At 42.2% G+C, this 25782-nt stretch overlaps 2 protein-coding genes across 4 annotated transcripts in view; one reads left to right on the top strand and one right to left on the bottom strand.

Moving 5' to 3' along the window:
* The window catches only part of TMX3 (thioredoxin related transmembrane protein 3), a 42683-nt gene extending 30250 nt beyond the window's left edge, over window positions 1-12433 (bottom strand). Inside the window, exons 1-4 of the mRNA XM_059409801.1 lie at window positions 12302-12433; window positions 11273-11327; window positions 4119-4158; window positions 2823-2946 (exon numbers count right to left, since the gene is read on the bottom strand). Of these exons, the coding sequence (XP_059265784.1) occupies window positions 2823-2946; window positions 4119-4158; window positions 11273-11327; window positions 12302-12347 (265 nt within the window). The 5' untranslated portion in view covers window positions 12348-12433. The remainder of the gene's footprint in view (window positions 1-2822; window positions 2947-4118; window positions 4159-11272; window positions 11328-12301) is intronic.
* A 302-nt stretch (window positions 12434-12735) lies between these two features.
* CCDC102B (coiled-coil domain containing 102B) overlaps window positions 12736-25782 on the top strand; it is a 192063-nt gene continuing 179016 nt past the window's right edge. For all 3 annotated transcript variants that reach the window (XM_059409802.1, XM_059409803.1, XM_059409805.1), the window contains exons 1-2: window positions 12736-12825; window positions 15576-15721. The gene's annotated coding sequence lies outside the window, so the exon portion shown is untranslated. The remainder of the gene's footprint in view (window positions 12826-15575; window positions 15722-25782) is intronic.

The raw sequence follows: 25782 nt of genomic DNA on the forward strand, positions 1-25782 counted from the left end.
AAATTTAAACCTCTTAATGGATTATGAATAACGGGATGAAAAAAGTCTCATCGTAAAGTACCTACAACGCTACAAACCACATAGGAAGTCTTAACAGCTGTAAGAACATTGCACTTTAATCACAGCATTTAAAATATTTCCTTTCCTAAGCTCCTGAGAAGTCTTAGCTATTTTTGCCCTAAACATAGTGTCACTTAATAGTGACACACACAGGCACATAATGAAGAGTAAGCTAATGAATTAGGTACTATAAAAAGACAAAGTGTAAACAGTTATTAGCACTGTAGCATCACAGGAGCAGTTACCACTAAGGTTTTTACTGATTTGTAGGTACTCTTTTTTCATTGATTATCTGTCTTTATATACCCACACTCCTTTTTACATTATTCTACTTTATGACTCTGTTAAATGATTCAAATGATCACAAGAATTCGTTATGTTTGAGACTTTATTCTACCTGTTGGTCTGTTTGTATTTTTCCTTCTATTAGACTAAGCATTTCCTGGACCAGATGGGTTTTTTTTGGTCTTCCTTTAATCTCTAGAGACCAACACACTAGCTAGTAAACACACTTGAATGCATACGACTGATAACGTGAATGAACATAGGCTCACACAGCTCTAATCAAACAAGACTGATGGACACAAGACAGCCTAGACACAAGAACTTACTTTCAGGAGCAATGGGTGAAACCAGTCATTTCTCAAACACTGTTAAAAAGCTTAATTCTAGAAATCAGTCTCTGTCTACAGTAATTCCTGCTATCGCTCTTGTCTCCTCTCAAAGGTTTAACAACTTATTTGTTTGACTATAATTCCATCCCTCACACCTAACTGCTCTCTAGTTCCCTGTTCCAGAACATCAGGAAGCCAAATCCCATAAATTCACAGCAGCTGCTAACATGGAAACACACAGAAAATGAATTATTCTTTTCCATATAACCAGCCGTTGTGTGGTTCAGCAGCTATGCTAAGAATCATGTCCCACTACTTTTGATTGCTCTTCTTTACAGGACAGAGCCAGACGATCACATCTGTGATTTCATCCTTGAAGGTGTCTGTGAGGATTACTGTGTCCCCTTTCACTCCACTGTCATTACTAAGTCTGGGCTTCCAGCATCTTTTTGTAGAGCACCAAGATGGCATACAAAAATGGACTTAGATGATTTTCTTGACTAAATGCTTTTCTTTTGTACTGTACATGTTGCCGCCAAAAACATTTTTATCAAATCAACTGATTCTCAAAAATGCCCATTACCTCTCAATTGACAGCTGATAAAATCTTTAACACCATGACGTGACAGACCCCTAAAATCCGGTCTCATACGTCGTCTTATGTGCACTAGGCACTCTGCAAGGAATTCTGCATGCGAAATGCTAATACAATCCTCCCCACCTTCAGGATTAGTACTCTCCCACTTACAGACACAGAAACTAAAATTGAAAGGTTAAGGCCTTCCCCAAAGACCCAGAAGTAGCACTAGGGAGATATGGGATTAAAACATAAGCCTGTCCTGGGAGCCTGGGTGGCTCTTGATCCCAGGGTCCTGGGATTGAGTCCTACACTGGGCTCCTTGCTCAGCAGGAAGCCTGCGTCTACTTCTGCCTGCCGCCCCCAATGCTTGAACGTGCAATCTCCCTCTGTCTCTCTAACATATAAATAAACCTTTAAAAAATAAACAAAAAACCAAAACCAAACAAACAAAAACATAGGCCTGTCGTTTTCCAAAGCTGTATCCTGAGTATAATCCTGATTTCCTAAAAAGAAATGTACATTACAGAATTCCACTTTCTTCACTGATTAAAGGAAAAGGGAACCTACATGTATTGAATACTACAAAGGACTTGACATGTGCTATATCATTTCATTTCAAAAAAACCAATGAAAGACACGTGACAATTAAATATTTACCAACGCAGACATCAGAGCTCAGAGACGTTAAGAAACTGTCCCCATTTTACATGGCAAAAGTAGCAGGCAGAAGCAGGATTTGAATTCAGGTCTGCTTTCTGAAGCCATGCTCTTTCCAAATTTCTATGACACTTCATACTTCTCTAAACTTAAATTCTTCTTTTCTCAAATCCTTTAAGATAGGCATTGGTGAACTTGTCTGTAAAAGGTCAGATAACAAATATCTTAGGCACTGTGGGGCAGTCTCTCTGTTGAAACTCCTCAACTCCTCCAGTGGAACATGAAAATAGGCAAAGACAACAGTAAACAAATGAGTGTAACTCTGTTCCAATAGAGCCCCCCTTATAAAAATGGGCAGTGGGCCAGATTCTGTCCACAGGTGGTTTGCCAACCTCCGCTTTAGGACATCCTATTCTCTCGTACATACTTATTAAGCTCATTTCCAACTGTTGAGATTTTGCTGTAATATTCTCTCTAATGTGAATACTCTGCTGGTCCGCCCTTGTGTTTTTTCCACCGCATCTCATCCTACAGGTCTCTCTCTCCTCCTCTCCCACATCATCTCTGGCTCCTGAGACAACTCTCCTTCGGAATTCACACAGCAACATCCACAGTTTGACACTCAAATTTCTGTAGCTGCCTCAGGTAAACAGAGTCTCTCAAGGGGGCTCAAAGGAGAAACAGTGGCTTATAGATACACGTGAGGCAGAAGAGTAACATACACTACACATTACACGTTTGACGGCTAAACCACTTAACTCATAAAATATACAATCTTTAATCATTAAGAGAACATTAACTTACCTGAGCAAAAAAGAAGTATTTCTTCCTCCTACCTTGAATACTGCTTCATGTTCAGTACACCTTTTCACTATGAGAACAGTAAAATAATAAACTGAGTAAATGCTTACTGGAATAGGAGGTAGCATCCATCTTTCCAACTTTAACTGGAGAACCAATATTTTTCATCTCAAGACCAACTTCATTCCAAATCGGTTCCAGTTTTTTACAATGGCCACACCATGGTGCATAAAACTTGAGGAAAAAAGAAAAGACAACCACTGAAATGTTGTGCTATTGTGTATATCAATATTAATTTTTAAAGAATCTCTTTGACTAAATGATCTGATGAAGAGTTCATTTTAGACAAAAAGTCTAAATATAATTTCTAAAGTAGTTACGTAATAAAAGACAAAACACACACAAATCTAATTAGTTTAATGCCTAGCATATACCTCAACACTGATATTACCTTAAGTTCATTTAAAATGACTACTTAATCCTATTCAAAACAGATAATTTACAGTAAAAACATCTTTGTCCAAAGTCAGTCTGTGTCATAGGAGACAAATACACGTACATCACACATACCTCCCTTAAGTGTTCACGACGAACACTGGTCTATCTCTGTTTTGAAAATCCCAACACCATAGGTACCTTTGCTACTTTAAGCGTAACTACTAGCAAGGGATGGGAAATCACTAAGATGACTGGCTTGGCAAAGGGACAAGGCTGATTAACCTAAAATCACAGTTCCTTTTTCTTCAGGATCACCAGAGGGCTGAGGTAAAAACAGGTTCCTCCAGTTCTTACACTTTCACGAAGTAAGATTTACCTACTTTCAACATTACAGAAATGTTCAAACATGCACAAAAGAAGAGAGGAAAAATTAAACGATGGACACTCTTGCGCCCCATCGCTTGACTCCAGCAACTGCCAGCTTTGCGGTTCTCGGTCTCTCTCTTTTGCTGCCTCTCTACTACATTTTTACTGGGGCAAGTTAAAATCCCAAACAACATGAGGTTTAAATACATTCTAAACTTGAAAGTGAAAAAAAGAAGATGAAAATCTGATTTTGTTCCCCATTATGATGAAAGGAAGATTTTTACTGTCAAGTGAGAATAACCTAAACAATTTCTTGCATAATAGGAAAAAAGAAGAGTGTATTTTGTAGTAAAATCATACCGCAATCTCCCTCAGACATAATTCATGTGTCAACTTCTTCGGAATTTCAGCAAAAACAGGTTCCCTTGCCAGGAACCTTAAGGCTCCGATGTTCATTTTAATATAATAATCTACATAATATTTTGTGACAAAAACTGGATAATATACATAAACACTAACTATACATTACCCTATCTATGTGGAGAATAGAAAATCATACTTAAAATGGCCGGGGTAATTAATACAAAAATTTACATACTCACATCTACAAGCCAAATGTCATCTTTCCGATTGTCTTTAAACCTAAAAAACAAACATGAGAAAACAAATCTCCGAATGCATGTTTGTTTGTATTACAATACACGGGGCTGATAAACTGCTAAATACTGGAGCACTGAACAAATTCTTTCAAGTTTTTATGTAAAATTTTTACTAAGTGACCTCTAAATCTTATCCATTAATCACCTTTTACTTCAAAAATTTTTTAAGATTTTATTTATTTAACAAAGAGAGAGAGAGAGAGAGCACACAAGCAAGGGAGCAGTACAAGGAGAGGGAGAGGCAGGCTCCCGGCTGAGCAGGGAACCTGATGTGAAGCTCGAGTGGGACCATGACCCGAGCCGAAGGCAGATGCTTAACCATCTGAGCCACCCAGGTTCCCCTATTAAACATCTTTTAAAAAGCACAGAACTGATAAAGTAATCAGGAGTACAAAATAATAATAATAATGATAATAACAACAACAACAACAACAACAACAACAAATTGGAGCACCTGGGTGGCTCAGTCTGTTAGGCACCTGCCTTAGGCTCAGGTCCTGATCCCAGAGTCCTGTGATAGAGCCCCGCGTCAAGCTTCCTGTTTGGTGGGGGAGTCGGCTTCTCCCCTCCCCCTGCAGCTCTCCCTACTCATGTTCACTCTCCCTCTCAAATAAAATCTTAAAAAATAAATTTAAAAAAAAAATTAAGTGGGACTTGGTAGAAACACAGATACAAGCCTCAGCTCCTGGCCCCTCTACTCCATTTACTCTTACGCATTACAGCTAGCACAGCTAAACTGAGACTGCTGTCCTTTAACAAGGTCTGCTTCCAAGACTAGCCCTTGGTTGGCATCCAGAAACTTGAATTTCAGGAGGATTTCCACCATTTCCTGATAAGATAGCTCACTGTTCCAATGCTGTGCAAACAAAGTAGTTTTATGATAAACATCTGCTCTCCTTCCAAGAGTCCGAAATTTTGGTACAGACTAGGCACGAAGGTCCTCACATGACCACCCCGCAATAAGACTCCCTAAGTACTGAGTCTCTAACGAGCGTCCTTGGTAGAGAACATTTCACACATGTGGTCACAGCTCCTGATGGAGGAATTAAGCACATCCTGTAAGACTCTACTAGGAAAGGACTCTTGCTTGGAACTTGTTCCTGGTTTCCTCTGGAACTTACCCCACATTGGCGTTTTGCTTGGTGCCCTTTCACGGCAATAAACCGTAACTGTCACTTCCACAATAGGCTGAGTCCCCTGAGTGCTCCTGGTCAATAACCAAGCCTGGGGGTGCTTTGGGGGACCCCCCGACACAAGAGCCTGCAGTTAAAGAGTTCTCCTAAAACAGCTGTGATCATCTGATCGTGTTACTCTTATCTGACACTTTTTAGGTACCCTTCCCTCACCTACAAAAAGTAGTATATGCTGCTACATGTCCTCCTGTGCTGGCTCCACTCAAATATAAGCATCCCATGATTTCCAATCAGCCCATGGTATTTATCACAGCTAAATTCACAGTGTTTATCTGACTTTATGTATTTTTTGTGTTCACATCCGATCCAGCTAAAAGCATTTCTTACTCCATAATGCCTTCCTGAATTCCTCACAGCTAGAAACAATCTCTCCATATTGTCTTTAATCCTCTTTAGGATTCTTATCAATTTCCATACGTTGTATTTACATATTATCCAACCATAAATACGCTTGTTTCATCTTTAGTACCTTCCACAGTGACTTATATTTAATTTATACTGAATGAATGACAAAAGTTCTTTATGGGGATATTTTAGGAAGATTCTTCAACCTACAGTTAAGACAAAGAGAACACCTGTCCAGTATCTGAGTTCTTCAGTCCAACGGCGCTCACATCTGTCCAGATGTGACACAGTCTGTCCTGCACCATGGGCAAGGACAGCACCCTCAGTCAATCCCCCAGACTGGTAAATCCAGATCTTCTGCCTCTGTTCCTCTCACGCTTAATAAAAAGTTGTTGTTTTCACAATGGAACTACCTAGGCAAAGTAATACAGCCACCGTGAGCAAGTTGCTGAACTAGACACCTCTCATTGATGGCCACTGTTCTTGAGGCAGACACTCATACTCTGCACCAACGCGGGGAGAAGCAGGAGGTTACGGTCTCCCAGTCCTTAACGTTTAATAGCCATTCTCATCTCCCCCTGATCTGAGTCTTCGGGAAGGAGTTGGCATGGAAGTCCTTTATAGGGTCCCCAACACAGACTGTAGAGTGAGTAACCGTCAAACTGAAGGAAGGGGCCAGACAACCGGACAAAGTACCTGACTGGGGAACTGCTGCATTGAGACCCAGGCCTAGATGTGTAGACCAGGCTGGGGAATCTTGTCCCCTGCCATTCGTCAAGCCCATACTTCAGATATTCATTAAAACCCTCAAGCAGCCTTGTGGATTAGGGGAGATATGGAGTTCAGAGAGTCTGTTGTATGCCCAGGACCAGGCAAATTGCTGGCTAGCTTGAGCATAAATTCGAGGGCTGTTATCAGAAGCAGTGTTCTCAGAGAAACTGAAGAGGGAAAAAATGTGGTCTTGCGGGGTCTGGAGAGTGTGGCTGGGGTCCACGGAACTCATGCAAATGGCTAGGGGAAACTCAAATAATGTGTCAGCTGATCCTGGGACACGATGGACGCCACAAGGAGCCCAACCTGTTCTGTCTGCCAAGAATGCCTAGCCCACTCGCTTGAAGGAAAGCGTCTGGGGGCAGCAGTCTTAGCCTTGACCAAAGTCTGACCAGAAGGAGGCTTTTTCATGCTGTCTTCTTGTCTTCTCGCCATAGTGGCAGCCCGGGTACTGCTAGCCTAGTCTAGGATGCCGTCTGACCTTCCACGGGCCATCCTCTCGTGATTCCAGAGGCAAATGATTGGGCACCTGCTTGCTTTGGTGTGGAGAACGATTCCGTTTCCATACTGAGCTAAAAGCACGGTATGCGCACCAGTTACATCTCCTGCAGCATCGGGGCCTTTCTGGTGAGCATCCGCACAGGCTACAAGACACTCTCTTGATGGGCGCTGCCTTACATGCAGCACTGCTGAGTCACTGTGCTATACACCTGAAGCTAATTTAATTGTGGGTTATAAAAACATTTAGAAAAAAACACTTAGGAGAAGCAGATGATCTCCATCCAGATGTCTCACTTCCATAGGGGGCCGTGTTCTATTCGCTACACAACCAAATGGCCAAGCCATTAGCCACAGCCCATGAGACAACAGCAGAGCTCGTTTGCTGGGCCTGGAGCAGTAAGCAGGAGGTGCAGGAGTGGGGCAGATGATCTTCCACACTGCACGAAGCTGCCCACCGTGTAGGGCTCTCCACCACACTTGATGAAGGACAGGTCTCCTTCAGGTTGAATGGCAGCAGCACCCAGTTCCTTTAAGCTAACCCAAAGGTGCCATTAGTGACCAGGTCCTAGCAGTCTGTGTGGGTCCCCACTGGGCCAGAGGAGGCAATACCTCCTTTGGTGTTATTGCCGAGGTGGAGTGGCACTCATGAGACCTTTTCATGGAGTTGCAGGACTCCAGCTGGGCTCCTGTAAGTTCCTTCTCCACTTCACCTGAGACCCAGAGCTGGCCATATTTCGCAACGTGACTGAAAGATCCACTCGTGAGCCTACTACTGCACTCATCCAAGGCCAACAATCATCTCTTAAAGGAGGTGTACCTTTCAGCCAACGACTGGTCTGTTCTGGCCCATAGTGCTGTCCTCCGACCACAGGCTCTGATCAGTGACCTGAGTGTGCTGACACGTGTAATTCAAATAGTGGTTGCGGATTGGAGCAGATCAGGAAAGGGGGAGGCCTCGTGGCCTGCCGTAGGGCCTTCAGGGAATCCTGTTGCTTGGGGCCCCTCTCAAGAGCAGCAGCCCTTCTGGTAACCCGATGCAAGGGTGCCATCAAGGTCCCCACAGGGCTGTGTGACAGTATCAGTAGCCACATATGCCCACCAATCCCTGGGCCTCCTTTTTTTTGGGGGGGGGGGGGGGGGTAGTCAAAAAAGGTCAAAAGTTTGGTAACGGTCTCCTCTGGAATGGATGTTACCCTGCTTCCCAGATCAGGTCCAGGAATTAGGTCCTTATATGTTGCCTATGTTAAAACCCAGCCACAATGTCACTTGTGAGTCAACATGGCATCCAGTATTGGTTGGGCAGTGCCCTGTCTAGGCCCTCTAGGGAGGTTCTCACCAACACAGTAAAAAGCCAGTGTCTCCTCCAGATGCAAGACTTTTTCCAGACCATGGCCTCCCCACTGATAGCACACAGGTGTGGAATTAACGAGCCTTATAGAAAGACATTAAAGATGTGCTGGAATCCCTTCCACATGAAGGACACTGACCCTGATCAGCCCATCGGGGAGTGTTACTGGAAAAGGGATTTGCAATGTTAACTGCCACAGACCAAGGTACCTCCAGTAGCTTCTTCATGATGTCAGGTACCACCAGTGCAGAGTAGTGAGGGACCTACCAGCAATAACAGTTTCTTGGTCCCCAAGGCCTTGTGCAAAGGCCCAATGGGGCTATTGAATGGAGAAATGGTCTCACAGAGCACTTTGTCTTCCTTCAGCTCAGCAATCAGGACGGCTGTTTCCTTTACTCACCAGGCAGCCAATACTGTTTTCAGAAGACTGAGATACCAACCAAGTAGGTTTACAGTCTTCCACATGTTCCATTAAAATGGCCCTAATTAAAGCAATTCCCACTGGCACGTAGGGACACGGGTGGCTGGGAGTACACAGAGGCATCACAGCTCTGCCAGTAACACATTTAGTAGTAGCGGCTTGAAAGTGCTCACCCTGAGCCAAGCCTGGGCAAAAGGGTCATCACAGACTCAAAGCTGGAGGCATTTTGTGTGTCCTCCTCCTCCTGGTAGAAGAGGAATTCGAGCTCCCACTCTCTTGTGCACGGGTATCCCAAAGGCCCAAGAAGTACATTTCTCCCCCACTTTCCTAATGAACGCTGACCTTGGCACAGGATGTCCAGCCCACCCTGGGGATAGGGGGACTTCAACGTAACAGCTATTCGAGGTCTGGGTAGATGTTTAGGGCTCTTCCACTCATCTGGTGGGGACACAATTTGTGCTAGAGGGGCTGTCACCATGCTGATCCTAGGGGGACTGCCCATCAGATCCCTCGTGACTTAACATCTGGCCACGAGGGACCCAGTAAGGAGCTACCACTCTCCTCCTTTGAGACCCCATTACTGAGTAAACAGACCCAGAGACTTTTTTCCAGAAAGGCTCACGTCTGGGTTGCCCATGAAAAGGTGCTCAGTTCCCACGCTTTTGTCACTCTTTGTGCTGGTCAATCTTTGCAGGCTTAGTGGTGGCTGCTTCTTCTGTGTCTGGATATTTTTCGCTTAAGGCTTGGAGTGTGTCACAGACTGAATGAACTGATGTGGTGAGGAGGCTTATGTGGGTCCAGTAACAAGCAGGAACAGCGAACAGAGACCTAGACATCGGAGTCTGCCTAATAGTCTCATTATCCAGTGTGTCCCAGTCTCTCCATGGAGACCCAAGGGATCACTAGGATGGCTCACAGAGGCCACAACCTCTGTGAGAGTGGGGCAGCGTTCTTCCTTGACAAGAAACTTGTCACGGGTGGGCCAAACCTGTCAAGTTCACACAGCATCCAGCTGAGAGAGAGAGGGTCTTAGGAATCTGTGCTTGCCCACACACTCCTTCCTTCTCTGCCACCCCCCTTAGCCCCGAGGTAAAAGTCACCACCGTGAGGGCATTCTAAAGGAGGAAGTCTATAGTGACACAGCCCTCAAGACACCAAGTTTAATAATATTACCTCCGTGTTAGCAAGTGTTCCCTTCAGGGGTTCCTGAGTGGCTCAGACAGTTGAGCGTCTGCCTTCAGCTCAGGTCATGATCCTAGGGTCCTGGGATGGAGCCCAGTTCTGTGGGGAGTCTGCTTTTTTCCTCTCCCCCTGGCCCTACCCCTACTCATGCTCTCTCTTGCACATGCTCTGTCTCTCACATGAATGAGTAAAATCTCAAAAGCGAAACAAAAACAAAAACAAAAACCCCACCATGGTTCCCTTCAGAATCTGCTGTCACTCCCCAATAAACATCAGCATGGCCAGTAAAGTGCTCCCTGGGATCCTCAGGAATTCGACTCTTCCAGAACAGCATTGTGTTCATATGACCACCCTGCTACTGTACCAATTTTGTTGTGGAGAGGTAGTTAATTAGGACAATAAACCAAACTGAAAGTAATAGTCAAGACTTTATTTACTTACTGTGACAACATAAACCAACAGAAAAAAAAAAAAAGGCACCAGTTCCTCAATGTTCCATTTTCCGAGTGAAACAGTACTAAGCAAGAGTCAGATGGTTGCAGCATAGACAGAATTCACTCCCTGCAGAGGGGCACTGAACCAAAGGCTTCTGCCTCTTTATGAACCCATGGAAGGAGAGGAAAGGGGGAAAGGGACAGGAGTGGAAAAGTACTGCAAGCAAAGAATGTCTCAGCCAACCCCCTAGATAAGGTGGTCTCAGTAGAGGTGCCTAGGAGTGGTCTAGGTTAAGGCCCCCAAGAAGGAGGCCTCCAAAAGAGGCCACTTGCACATGTTAGATATGCATGTGAGCCTGGCTAGCCTCGGGGCCTGGATCTATGATTACAACTCCCTCCAGAGACTGCAATGCACTAGCTGTGCACCAAGTCTGCGGTGGGGAGAGCAGCTTCCCCCCAAGGCCTGCCAGGAAAAGCCTTGCAGTTACCTATGATCAGGCCCGAAAGATCACACATAGGATCATGGTCTGTCTGGAGCAGGACTCCTCACCCACCTACCTACTATAAGCAAGAGTTTCTGATTAATGCTATGGTACTATAAAAACAAATATACAGTATGATTACTAAATTCCAGTACCTGCTCAATCGTGATATAAGGAGAAAAGCTAATAAATATAATGAAAAATGATAAAACAGAAGATAGAACCGTCAGTAAACTCTACTGAGTACAGCCCCACTTTGTACATCTATAATAGCACTCAGGACAACTTCTGAAACAAAATCAGTGCCATATGAACACCAGTCACTAAGGTTTCTATCATTAAAATAGATTCATGGAAACATGTAGAGAACTCCAGAGTTTAAAACAGTTAAGATACCATTTAAAATACATATATACTTACGATTCATCTAAATCTTCTACAAATCCTTTGCAGAAAGCCATATCGAGTAAGAAAACTGAAAAAAAAGGGGAAAAGGACAAAATGTTTACAGCAAGTGCTGATTTATTGTTTCACACTACATGCTTAGTCATCTATAAAATGTTTCTGATTTTTTACAGTCTACCATAAAATCCATCACCGATCCATTCCAAGGCACGATCAATGCCCAAGCATATGTAGTCCATTGTTCTCCTATTCAGTCTGCAGGCACCCAGGCTGTGACCCGCAAGGTGTGGGCTAGTAAATCTGAAACACACAGGTTCCCTTTCAACATAATTTTACTCTCTTAACCTTTTTTTTTTCCTTTTTCCATTCCATCTTTTGTTTTGTTTTTTTTTTTTACACAGAGATCATTTTTATTTCTCCAGGAGTAGTTCTCTCCTCCTCTGTGTAAACTGCACATTCAAAACACTTTATTTATTTCCTTATTTATTTTTCAACTTCATAGGTAGAAGCAAAACTGAGCGACATCTCTAACACTAACAGTTCTCCCAGCCCGGCACACAGGGGGAACCAAAAGGCCGCGGAGGAAGTGAGCACAAGACCGTGGGGACCAGGGCATTCGACGCGGGCAAGAGGAGGCTGGGGAAGGCCACCACCTACTCTGATCACTTCTCCCACCGCACGGTCCGGCGACCTGATCATGACCTGTCCCTGGCCATCATGACCTGTCCCTGGCCATACCCCTCGGTGGGTCCCAAAGCCAGGTCTGGCCACAAGCTCGGCTGGGAGCCTTCACGCCTGCGAATGGAGTCAGCGCCGCTGAAACTTCCTGCCACACCGAGCCGAGAATCAAACGGAAGACAGGCGCATCCTTTCCTGGCCCTGGTCCCCGGCGCATCCGCGTCAGGGGAAGGACCCAGAAGCCGGGTGTATTTCGGAGGATCCCAGAGCCTCTCCGAAAGCTGGCGGGAGACCCGGCCCGGCCCGACCCCACCCGGGAGAGGGTCCCCGCGCGCGCCCGTCCCATCGCCCCCGGGCGGCCCTTACCTGTGGCGCAGAGCCGCAGGCCGGCGCTGCGTCGCCCAGCTGCCATGCCTGCTCCAGGAGAGCCTCAAAAACCACGGAAAAGAACGAGAAAAAAACCGGCGGCCGCTACTTGCCCTCCCGGAAAGAGAAGCTGCCCGTGGGCGCGCCGATGGGAAGCCCGGCGCAGAGGGCGGGGGCGGGGCAGGCCGGCCTCCGCCACCCTCCGCCACCCTCTCAGGACCCCTCCGGCCTCCGCCTCTGGGCATGCGCAGAAGTGCGGCGCATGCGTGGAACTTGGGCGCTTGCGCAGTCGTGCCTTCAAAGTCCGTGTGCTTCCCGCTGCCTTCGGGAGCGTGGGAACCTCGCGAGTGGGCGGCTTCCTGCGGGGGCGGGGCGGCGTGCGGCGTTGGGGGCGTTTCCGGGAAGTTCGATCCCGGCTAAATGTACAGAAAGTGAGACCCCCTCCGAGGCGGCTGGAAGTTGGGTTGTGCCGGGGCTTCCGCTTGCAGCCTCTGTGCCGCGAGCGGTCCGGTTCGGGAGAAGAGGTGCGTGTCTGCGTGGGTCGAGCGGTGGAGGCCACGGATGGTGAAGCTCGTGTCTTCGTTGGAATCTTTGACCCTGTTTGCGAAGTGGGAATTCTGCTCTGGTAGTGAGCTCTGTCAGTGCGTCTTTGCCAACTAAAGGAGTCCTGTCTTAAAAACTGTTTCTCTTGGAACCCGAAAAAGTGAAGTTGATTATAAAATACAAGTGTTTGATGATTCGTTCCTACTTTTTGATTCCTTTTGATAAGAGTAAAATACTATAAAATATTTGCTGCTATCTTCACCTACACAACACAGAATATTTATAAAAGTGGTATATTTTTATGAGGTGATGTCTGCTGCGATCACCACATCTGATTTAGGCGACATTTTTATAGGACCCAAAATATCAGAAGATTTAGATTAAGCCAATTATCGAACATGTGTTAGGAGAACAGAAATGGATTATGATGTCAGCCAGGTCATCGTGGCTTCAAAATTCCAACAGGAGGAGATCTCCGAAAACTCTCTCCCTAATGACCAGAAGGTGGAATTATGATCTGGTTAAGAACAATCCCTAGGGGCGCCTGGGTGGCTCAGTGGGTTAAGCCGCTGCCTTGGGCTCAGGTCATGATCTCGGGGTCCTGGGATCGAGTCCTGCATCGGGCTCTCTGCTCAGCGGGGAGCCTGCTTCCTCCTCTCTCTCTCTCTGCCTGCCTCTCTGCCTACTCGTGATCTCTCTGTCAAATAAATAAATAAAATCTTAAAAAAAAAAAAAAGAGCAATCCCTAGATTTCACCCATTTAATGCATACAGCTTAGTATCCATTGTGTGCCTTCAACAGATTTAAACATTTTTTAATTGCGTGTCTAGTCTATTTTGAGTTTAATGTGCATAAATATTTAATCCTCCTCCAGGTTCCCAAAGTAGGAATTACCTAGATCCAGGGGCTCCGAAAAGGTAATTTACCTAATAGCTCCAAATGATGGAATTGCCATTTGAAACAGCTTCAGACTCCACAGCTGCTCTTTTTCTAACCCAACACTGCCTCCCAGATCTCTTTTCCGCTTTAGAATGCTCTCCCTCCCTTTTTCTCGGGCTTTCAGTCACCCTATTGTGGCTAATGTTACAAATGTTTGATCAGCCAATTTCCCTCGGAGTTATGCTGGGTTCTTCCCAATTAAGAAACGTATTAACTGTATGATTTTATGTGCGTAAGTTTAAAATCAGGGAAATTAATAGTGTTAGAAGGCAGGGGTAGGTGCAGGTAATGTTTTCTTTCTTGATCTGAACCCTACTACACATATTGGTTCACTTTGTGAAAATGCATTGAGCTCTGCCCCTGCAGTGTGCGTACTTTCTGTATATATACTCTAATGATGAAGGTTTAAGAGTAAATATAGCTATATACTTTTTTAATAGAAAGATTATCATTATATGGTGTTAAAAAGTGCTTCTCAAATTGTACTGAGCATCGTTTACCTGGAGTACTTGATAAAACACAGTTTCTGAGTACTCCTTTCAGAATCTGGCCAGTAGGTCTGGATTTGCATTTCTCACAAGTTCCCAAGGTGTGATACTGTTGCTCTGGCCTGAAGATCTCATTTAGTGTTGAAGGAAAATAAATCCAGAAATACCATTCATTTTTAGATTGCTTTGTGTACAATACCTAAGGTGAAAAAAGATCTAGAAATAAAATCAAGGGGTTTTTATAGTAGTTATTTTTCCTTGGTGACATGTAATAGTTTTATTGTTAGTATTAAATGATACTTTAAAAAAGTCTCCGTTTTAATTGAAAATTTGGTAAATATTGGATACAACCCACATTAAAGAAAGGTCTCTGGAGTTCTTAATGTATTTTTAAGAGTTTACAGAGGTCCTGAGAATACAGGTTTGAGAACAAAGTGGGCACTTATAAAACTCTGCATTAAATAAGCAGGGGATGCATAATGTAGCATACATTGATGAAAATTACAGACCTAGTATATCATAAAGTAAGTTTCAACAGATTGAAAACAAGTGGTATTAGTTTTTTTTTTTTTTTAAGATTTTATTTGCTAGAGAGAGAATAAGCAGGGAAGCCACAGGCAGAGGGAGAAGCAGGCTCCGTGCTGAGCAAGGTACCTTATGTGAGACTTAATCCCAGATCCCTGGGGTCATGACCCAAGCCAAAGGAAGACACTTAACCAACTGAGCCATCCAAGGGCCCCATCAGTGTATTTTCTGACCACACCACAGTAAGATTATAAATCTATAAAAGATAAAGATATCCCCTAAATCTGGAAATTTAAAAACACTTCTAATTAACGTCTCTGTAAAAAGTAATAGAAATTAAAATATGCTTAGAAGTGAACCAAAAATAGTCTCTTAAAATTATAGGATGCAGCAAAATCTGTGTAGAGAAATTTATAGATGTGAATATCTTTTTATTTTAGGAAGAAAAAAATGAAAATTAGTTATTCTCTTTAAGAAGTAGGTGAAAAGACTTTAGAAGAAGAATGGCACGAAAGATACACAAGGATGTTTGTTTTATTTGCCAAAAACTGCACTGAGAGCATGGCATGAACAAAAGGGATCCTGGTACAGTTTACTTCCTAGTAGGTTGTAAGAGTTAACAACTTATAAGGCTTATATATTCAATTAGGTAGTGTTCTAAATGCTTTATATGTTAACTCATTCAGAGAGGGAAAAAGAAAAAGTTATAGTAGACTCAAAAGAGGTCCCAAAGTGTGTTTTTGAAGCAAGCAATAAAATGGACAAATTTCTTGTTTTAGTGAATCTTGGAAGAGCACATGAGAACGAGTGAGGAAATGAGAAAAGACCTAACACATCCAGAAATCAGAGCCACCTTCCAAGAGCCAGGCTGAATCATCCTTCAAGTCCAGAGGAGGGGAAGCCAGTTCAAGGGGAACCAATTCAGGTAAGAGAACACCTGTACACATCTCATGTTCCCTTTCTATATTCTGACCCTTGAAGCATAAAGCCCCAGTTTGCTCATGTGGAAAGGCAAAAAAGAAAGTGAATCAAGACTCCCAGTCCCACTGCAACTTTCCGGCCTAAAACAATCTCGGGAGGAGAAAGGGAAACTTTTTTGAAGGTAAATCTAGTTCAGAATTTTGTTAATACTAGGACTGAGTATGCAAATAATTGAGCTGTGTTTTCAACTTAATTAGATCTTTTATACAGATGGGGTTGCTAGAATTTTTATCCAGGCACAGGGGAAGAGTACCCACACTGTGAAATGTATAAAGATTATGTTGCCATTATGTTTTTTCAGTGTAATTGTATTAATATTAGGACCAAAGCATAGACATAGATACAGATATCAGAGGTTAAAAAGATAAGCAACTTTAACACAGTATCGACAAAAAATTTAAACAAAATAAAAAAAATTATAAACAAAAAGTTATTTTTAAAAAGTTAAGAAAATATAAATTTACCAAGATCAGTTCAAGAACTAGAGTGGTAACAGGATAGCCATGAAGGAAATCAAATCAAAAGTTTGAAAGTGTCTCATAAAAGTTGCTATCTAACTTTTATGGAAAAAAAAATCTATTAAAAACTCTTCCAGAGGGGCGCCTGGGTGGCTCAGTGGGTTAAGCCTCTGCCTTCAGCTCAGGTCATGGTCTCAGGGTTCTGGGATCGAGTCCCGCATCTGGCTCTCTGCTCAGTGGGGAGTCTGCTTCCCCTTCTCCCTCTGCCTGCCTCTCTGCCTGCTTGTGATGTCTCTCTCTCTGTGTCAAATAAATAAATAAAACCTTTAAAAACAAAACAAAACAAAACAACAAACAAAACTCTTCCAGAGAATAAAAACAAAAACAAAAAACAGAAAACACTCCTCAGTCTGTTCATTAAGGCAAGTAGAAACGGTTTCAAAACCAGAGGAAGCATTTGTGAGAAAGGAATTATACAGGTCAATTCACTCATGAACAAAAATGCAAAAAATTCCAAATAAAATGTTATCAAACCAGATCTAGCAGTGTGCTAAAAAATGGTTAAATTAGGCTTTCTCTTCTCAGAAAAACCAAGTGTGGATTAACATTAGGGGGAAAACTTTGTGTAAATTTTCCACAGTACCTGATCAAAGATGAAATTTATGTAACACTTAATGCATTAGAATAATTTGAATTTGATGCATATCAACCTTCCATCATAATAGTAAACTAGTAAACCAGGACTAGAGGAACAGTTCCTCAGCATAGTGCTCTGTTCAGGTTCATTTCTAGCAGTCCTGGAATCATCCTGAACTGTTTTCCTCTAAAATTTCCCTCTGGCACTAACCTCTGTTTGCAGTACCTGAAACACACAAGCACAGGACTACTAATAATGTTGCTTTTGTAACCTTGGACCCAAAGAGTTTTATGGTGGTTCTAAACAGCCCTTCAACATTGTTTATTGCTAAGAGTGAGATTGATACTTGTATCTGGTCTCAGAGAGGGCTCTGCTGTTGAGGCTGCTTTGGTACCAGGAATTTGCATATTAACAAGAAAATATTAGAAAAGCCAGGGAGACTCTTAGGCTCTCTTTTTGCAAAGTGTCTTATGCATGTGTTGGGGGAGGGGGGCTTAATAGGAGAGAGAAAGTGCTTACAAGCATGACCATTATAGAAAGTAGAAGACAGAAGCTTAGACCAGGTCTGCACCAGCTCTTGTGGCCAGACAGCCTTTGGCAATGATCCAGATTCTTACATCAACATTGTTGTTGCGTTGTATCCAATTCCTCTAATGAGTAATAGATTTACGTATTGTTATTTTGGGGGTCAAACAGCCTTCTTACATGAACCCTGTGTTAGGACAGTTGGCATGAGAGATGGGATTGCTTGGAAGACTTCTGACTCATTCTTTGCTACAAATATGGCTGAAGCATTATTCAGAAAGAAAAAAGGATTCTGATGAAGAGGAAGGAAGGAAGGAAGGATGGATGGATGGATGGGTTGATGCAGAGGTGGTTGTCCAGCTGCTCTTGTTTCAAAGTAGCACAAACGTACAGAGAGTAAGACTTTCCATAACAGAAATGATACCTGAATTCCAGGAGCTAGCAGAATTAGAGGGCAAGTGCAAACTGATGGCAGGTTGGCCAAATCAGTTCCTCGTTGCCGCTTTCAGCATGAGCTAAAGTGAGAGTCCAGCATCTCCTGTGGTTGACATTCCGTCTCTCTCCCCAGCAAACAGAGCTCCAACCAAAGGAGCGTGGGCGCTATAACTTCTCAGGGGTTGGCAAAGCCTGTGTGAACCCTACAGCTAAGAAGGTAATTCAAGAAAGGCAGCTGATGATGGAGGAAAGCAATCAAGTAAGGGATTCTTCGGTAACACAATGGAGGCCTCTTTTGGACTGTCAGCCGGTCGTAAGCATTGTCCTGATGATCTTTACTGAGATGGTTACTGAGAGTTTTAGATCACATGGCAGTGACTCTGGTTCTGAATCCTGGAGAGGATGGTTTGCACTCATCCTGGATCCTCCTCTGGCTGCTCTCTTCCTGGGGAGAGTTCCAGAAAAGTCTTTGCTGATTTGAATGGATTAAGGCAGGGGGCTACTGGAGCATAGTAAGTCCTCGGGGTATCTATTCAAACTGTGGAAATGCTGTGCTGTGCTGGACAGGCTATAGGACACTGAAATCAGCCCCACAAGGGATGCCTCTCACTCATATTATAATAAAAGGAGCCCTACCACTGTGGACACCATATGTGACACTGATTTTAAACCTCAGAGGATGTAAAAGTGGCAGTTTTCGGATATCCTGTTCCCGTTTCTTCCGATGAGACTTCAGGTTAATTACTAAGGTTAAAGTTTTACAAAGGAAAGGAAATCGAGGCAAGAAAAGGGTAGGAATAAAGCACTTCTGCACCTCAACACCAAAACCCCACCAATAATCCAGTTAAGTGAGCAGAAGACATCAAAAAAGGTCGTTGTGTTTTACTGGCTTCTTTTAAAAGTGTACCAAGGTTTTAGAGGACACTTCACCAGTTTCCCCTCTTTCTTTTAAAAAAGATTTTATTTATTTATTTAAGAGAGGGAGAGAGACAGAGAGAGGACACAAGCAGAGGGAGAAGCAGGCTCTCCACTGAGTAGGCAGCTTCACGTGAGGCTCAAGACATTAACAGATATTTCTCCGAAGAAGAAGACATACAGATGGCCAACAGACATATGAAAAGATGCTCAACGTCATTCATCAGGGAACTTCCAATCAAAACCTCAAGATATCACCTCACACCTGTCAGAATGACTCAAATCAAAAACACAAGAAACAAGTGTTGGTGGAGAAAAAGTAACTGTGCAGTTCTCTGTAGTTGACCTGGTGAATGCTTTTTCAATATTACTTTCAATGTTACTTGCGGGGGAACATCAACAGCAATGTGTGTTTGTGGGGAATGGTTTCCAATATACATTTCCTTTCAGGATGTTGGAACTCCCCTGTGTGCTCTCACAGTCCACTGAGGCAGCCCTACAGTGTTCCATTGAACTTTATTGATGGTATCATGATTATTTTCTGAAACTGAGAATCAAGCTAATAACAACTTCATTGTAATCATAAGTCATAGGATTGATCGAGGATGAATCGAGGAACCCTGGAAAAGATCCAGGATCTTGTATGGACTGTAACGTTTGGGAGGATTGCATGGACTAGAGTGTCTTGTGTTACACTGCAGACCACAAATAATAGAATGTTCTTGCTCCCTGCCCTATAGACTAAACAGACGTCCTAACACCTAATTGGCTTATCTGGCTTTTGGAGGCATCATATCCCCTATTTAAGGAGACCGACGGGCTCAATCCAGTGAAATCACCTAGGAAAAATTCTTATTTGATTGGAAGCCTGAACACCTTCTTGGAAGGAGAGATGCTGTAACCCAAGCTATCCTGTTTGGAACTTACGTTACTGCTATGAACTCAGTTATGTAGCACCACACACACCACACCCACGCCACTGCCAAATTCAAATGTTGAAGCCCTAACTCCTACTTTGGTGGTGTTTGGAGATGGGGCCATTGGAATGTAATTGGATTTTAATGAGGTCATGGGGGATGGGGCCCCCATGATGGGATTACTGCCCATATAAGACGTGAAAGAGATCTGAGAGCTCTCTCTTCTGATCCATGTATGAACACGGAAAGAAGGCAGCTATCTATAAGCCAGGAAGATCCCAACTGTGCTGTCACCCTGATCTCAGACTTTAAGCCTACCCAACTGTGAGAAATTAATGGCTCTTGTTTAAGCCATCCACTCTGTGGTATTTTGTTATAACAACCTCAGCTGACCCAAGTAGGTGTTAATGCTAAAATGATACTCAGAATGTCAGCCACCTGCCTTCATGCTGACTCACGTCTTTGGCAAAAGCCCATAATCATAGTTAACAGTGACTATTTATCTAATACTACTCTCTGGTATATTTCTTTGAAAGACCGTTATTAGCTAGTTTTCGGGCATTTACTAAGACAGCCCCATTAAGTGAAGGACAACATTGTATCAACTCCTCTTGTGATGGGTAAGGTCAAAAAGCATCCCAGCAAGGAGAGAAAGTCAAAAGAAGTTCCATCATAAAATCAAAATATTCAAGAGGCATTCCACCGTGGAGCACAACGGGACCCAGCGTATTCACGAGCAAGTAGCCTGTCTTCTGCTAGGGCCACTGAAGAGCTAACTGAAGACTTGTCTATTGTTATTACCGATGCATCTCAATTTCCACCAATTTCTCAAGGACGTATGGGAACTGATCTGATTCACAGATGGCGGTTCCAGAATGGCATGTCATGGCTCCATGGGGAAAGCAGCTGTTCTGTGCCCAGCAGCTGGTAAACTCTTCATGGAAGGAAGCAAAAGCAAGTTAGCAGCCCAGTGGACTGAATTAAGGTCCTGTTCCTCACAAATGAAATTCCCACACTTGGGTGCATACGGCACTTGGACTGTAGTTTATGACTTGCTGTTTGGTCTGGTTAGTGGGCCCTCGGTAACTGGATGGTAAAGAGACCCCTGTGTCAGTCAGGTACCACTCTGTGGAAATCACTATGGCAATTCTGAGTGCAAATCAAAGTAGAGCCAAGTCACACTTCTCCAAGAACTCCTTGTTTCTGTACATGACTGGAATCAAATTGATACTTGCTTCGGTTCTATCTCTTGAAGTGACTAAATGGGGCCATGTAAGGACATACTGGAATTCCAGCCATGAAGCTAGGCTGATACCACTGGTCTCAGCTGAAGCTCCAGTTTTTAGTGCTGTTCACAACAGGAAAGGCAACATTTGTAGTTGTTTCTGGGAAGTATTCCTAAGAGAGAAGGACCTGCACATAGCGTGCTTTCCCTATTCCTTCCGGAGGACTGGAATGGAATGTAGGGGCACGAGACATATTCTTGGTTTGGCTCTGTATACTTACTTGCTACTACTACCTGAGGGTTGAACGACAGAAGCAGAACTATTCAGCCAGTTTGGTCCTTCCAGTTACAGTCTTAAGGTCAAGATAGAGCTTTACACCCATTGCACCGACACTATGTTTCAGCCGTGCTACTGTGTTATCCCCCAGGCTTAGGTGCAGCCGGTGTGGCTTGGAGTAGGCAGACCAACCTCGCCTCTTGCCTCCTGCCTTGAGCAGCCTCATTAATTTACATCAAAGGGTCTTAAAAACATAATGAACTTCTGAGGGCTTAACTATGCTCAAAGAGTTGGGAAATACTAGGATATGTAATAAGGATCAATAGCTGAGATCAAACATAGTTGTTTCCTTTTGAAGATATATTTATTTATGAGAGAGAAAGAGAAACTACGGGGGGGGAGAGGGAAAGAGAAACTCAAGCAGACTCCATGCCAAGTGCAGAGCCTGATGTTGGGCTTGATCTCACCACCCTGAGATCACAATCTGAGCTGAAATCAAAGAGTCAGATGCTTAACCGATTATACCACTCAGGTGCCTCTATGTCAGACATTATTGTTAAGGGTTAAAAAAAAAAAAAGGAAGGATTTCCTTTAATATTAGGCATCAGATGAAAGATTTATTGACATACCTATTAAGTATTGCACTGAAAATCCTGGCTTGGGTAGTAAAATAATGACGAAAAAGGGGTAGCAGAAGGACGGGAAGAAAAGGAAGCCGTCATTAATCATAGATGAGGCTATTTATATCGGAAAATTTAAAAAATCATGTAAATTATTAGCAAAGAGGTTTAGGTTTACCAAAGTGTGTAGGTATAAGATCATTATACAAAATGCAACTGCATTTCTTTAAAAGAACAATAGAAAATATATACTTTATTTTATTTTATCTTTTTTAAAGATTTTATTAATTTGTTGGAGAGAGAGAAAATGTGTGTGTGAGTGGACCGAGGGGCAGAGAGAGAGGGAAAGGGAGAGAATCTCAAGCCCACTCCAGACTGAGCTCAGAGCTTGACACGGGGCTTAATATCACAACCCTGAGCCCAAACCGACGCTTCATCTACTGAGCCATCCAGGTGCTCCAGAGAAAACACACGCTTTAAAAACAGGTGAGCCTGGTGGGGGTATTAAGAAGGGCACGTATATCATGGAGCACTGGGTGTGCATAAACAATGAATCTTGGAACACTGAAAAAAAATTAAAACAAAACAAAAAAAACAGGTCATTAATATTAATAACAAAATATCTCTTCTAATAAGCTAATAAACTTCTAATAAACTAATATCCTTTCTAATAAACTAAGGATCTGGGCCAACCACATGCATTGTAAACATTACTTAATTCAACTGAAAAAGACACCAATACATGGAGAGAGGAAACACTTTTAAGGGATAGAAAACTCAGTATCACACAGATGTCTCACCTCTTAGACTGCTTTTGGACTCAAAGACATGTTCTTAGAAATCCTAAGAAGTTTGACATGCTAATAAAAATTCATATAGAAGAGCAAATACCCAAGTATATGCAAACATTCATAAAGAGAGTAAGATGAGAAATCTATTCTGCTAGACATCAAAACTTAAAGCCATAATAATGAGGATGATATAGTATTGTCTAAGGGATAGGCGTATTGACCAGTGGACTCAACTGGGCAGCTCAGAGGCAGACTCATGCAGAAATGAAGACTTGACATGTGAGAGAGGTCACACTGGAGAAGACAATATATTGCACTGAGACAATGATATTCATAAAGATGAAGCAATTGATTTGGATCCAAGTCTTATACCACTGACAAAAACCAATTCCAGTGAGAAAGAAGACAAATGAATAAGCCAAATAAATATAGGAGAATATCCTCAATACTTTGGTGTAGAAAAAAATTTCTTAACACAAAATTTACTGGTCAAAAGGAAAGGATTGTTTTATTTGTTGAAAAATGCCATAGAGCCCTGAAAAAAAAAAAAAAAAAAAAAAAAAAGAAAAATGCCATAGAGAGCAGGATATGTTACGAGCAACATACACAACTAAAAGAGTAATATTTTAAAAATGAGAAAAAGTATAAAGCACATAACATAACAATAAGCAAAACATAGTCTTCAGACAGTTTACAGAAGAGAAAATAAAAATATGAATATACGAAGATACTGTACTTCATTAAATTGTGTGAAATTCAAAATAAGACCTCACTGATAGACCATTCAACTTTCATTTTGTCTGTGGTTGTGAAACATCAACAGACGCTGTTGATCTGAGTAAAATTTACTTATGAATGCCATCCACCTACGTTTTTCTTGGACGTTCTAACAGTATATATAAATGTGAGATTTCATCAAAATTAATTCCTTGAATGACATATTTAGGATTAGATTCCAGGCTACCATCATAATAGGTCAGATGTTCTTACCCATTACAAATATAGAAATACAAAAAACATTAATGCTCTGTTTTCTTTTTCATAAATGTATCTATATTTACTTCCAAGTTTCCCTCGGGTTAAAAGGTGCTAACCTAATTATGGAAGTCAGCTAATACTCCCGTTAATTAGGCTACTCACCTCTAGAGAGTTATCCCTGGAGAATAACTTAGATTCTTGTCTATAACCCTGAAATAACACTTGAATCTTATTTTTAATTATTATGCCATTTTTTAAAAAATAATTTTTAGCACAGGAGTTACTCAAGTGATAATTCTGTCTTCTTATAGAAGTCTGCAGCTTCACCTAGGATAAGCAGCTGAATCGAACATTTCTATCTGTAAATATCTTTTACCCTGAATTTTAAAGACTTTAGAACATTAATGCAATCTTAGTTCATTCGTATTCTTTTTTTTTTTAAGATTATTTATTTATTTATTTGACAGACAGAGATCTCAGATAGGCAGAGAGGCAGGCAGAGAAAGAGGAAGGGAAGCAGGTTCTCTGCTGAGCAGAGAGCCTTATGCGGGGGCTCGATCCCAGGACACTGGGATCATGACCTGAGCCGAAGGCAGAGGCTTTAACCACTGAGCCACCCAGGTGCCCCAGTTCATTTGTATTCTTAAAAGTATGCAAATCTTACTGATTTTAATAGCAGATTGATTCCATAATCAGTGTTCTAGATCTTCATCTGACTTGATGTTACACAGATGAGGCCATTCCTGAGTCAGAAGTTGTCTTCTAAATGATGTATATAATACTTGCTAGAATCTGTGTCATTCATCAGTATGTAAGTGTGTCAACAGTACTACAAGAACTAACTAATAAGATCCAGTAGGAATATATTCTGATCTCCTGATTCTCTTTGGTGTATTTAAGGTAACATTTATCTTTGTGTATAAGGACTCAGGACTTTAATAGATTTAGTATATTTTAATTAACTATAGTCACTATTCTATGTTTAACGCTCATATTGTCATAATTAAACCTCTATAATTTGGTTCCTGTGTCTATTTGATCTGCCTTCACTAAACTTGGAATGACGCCTTCTCTTCTGATAAAGAAGTTCTGTATCTCTTACACCTTCCTTCCCCAGTCATGGAATCATTATCCTTCCAAAAAGCCCTGGTTCCTTTTCACAGAAAATCAATTTTAGAAACTATAGTCTGGGTTTCCTATTCACATATTAGTTTGTTCCTGCCTGAGACTCCGTTGACTCTAGGCTAGTTCAGTGGACTGAGGGAGAAACAATCTTCTTAATAATTACATACACATTATTTGTGTACAGTTGACCCTTGAGCAGCATGTGTTTGATCTGCACAGGTTCACTTACACAGGGATTTTTTTTTAATAACTGCAATACAATACTGTAAATGTTTTCCTTATAATTTTCTTAACATTTTCTTTTTTCTAGCTTTATTATAAAAATACAGTATGTACTGTTACACACAAAATGCATGTTAACCCACTGTTTATATATGGGTAAGGTTTATGGTCAGCAGGTTATTAATAGTTAAGGTTTTGGGTAGTCAAAAGTTATATGCAGATTTGACTGCATGGGGGTTGGTATCCCTAACCCCTGCATTGTTCGAGGTCAATGGTACGTGGACGTAGATATCTGTTGTGTAATATGCTGCATAGCAAGGTCAGTTCAGGTCTGTATCAGTTGTCAAATTCATTTGGAGGGAAACTCTTCAAATAGAAAATTGTTCTTAAGATTCTGAAATATCCGAATACCATTTCCACATTAGAAGTTCAGAAAATTAAATGAATCTGTGTAGTCCATTCTTTTTTTGGAGGAAACAGTTTTTTAAAATAAACCTGTGATTAGATCTCACCCAAGGAGAATTTACAGTTTTCCAGATTTAAATTTTAGTGTCTACTAAATATTTCTTGGTATTTTTCTTTCAAATAATTTCTCAATCCTTGACTTTAATATTTTATTCCTCTAAGGAACTTTCTCCATTTTGATATATATTCATTTACTCAACTGTTAAAGTTCAGAGAGTGGAAGAGTTGATTTCAGTAAAATATACTGCTTCAGGGGGGGGAATCTTGAATCTTTTTTCTGTGGGCCAGATAGAGTATACTAGGCTATGAGGCTTATTGTGTATTTTAAGTCTTTCTAGGGTGGACCCAAAGAATGCTGAGGAAATAGTAATCAAACCTTGTGGTCATATTCTTTTAAATGGGTGTTTGGTATTTT

The sequence above is a fragment of the Mustela nigripes genome, chromosome 8 (assembly GCF_022355385.1).
Source record: "Mustela nigripes isolate SB6536 chromosome 8, MUSNIG.SB6536, whole genome shotgun sequence".
NCBI lineage: Eukaryota > Metazoa > Chordata > Mammalia > Carnivora > Mustelidae > Mustela > Mustela nigripes.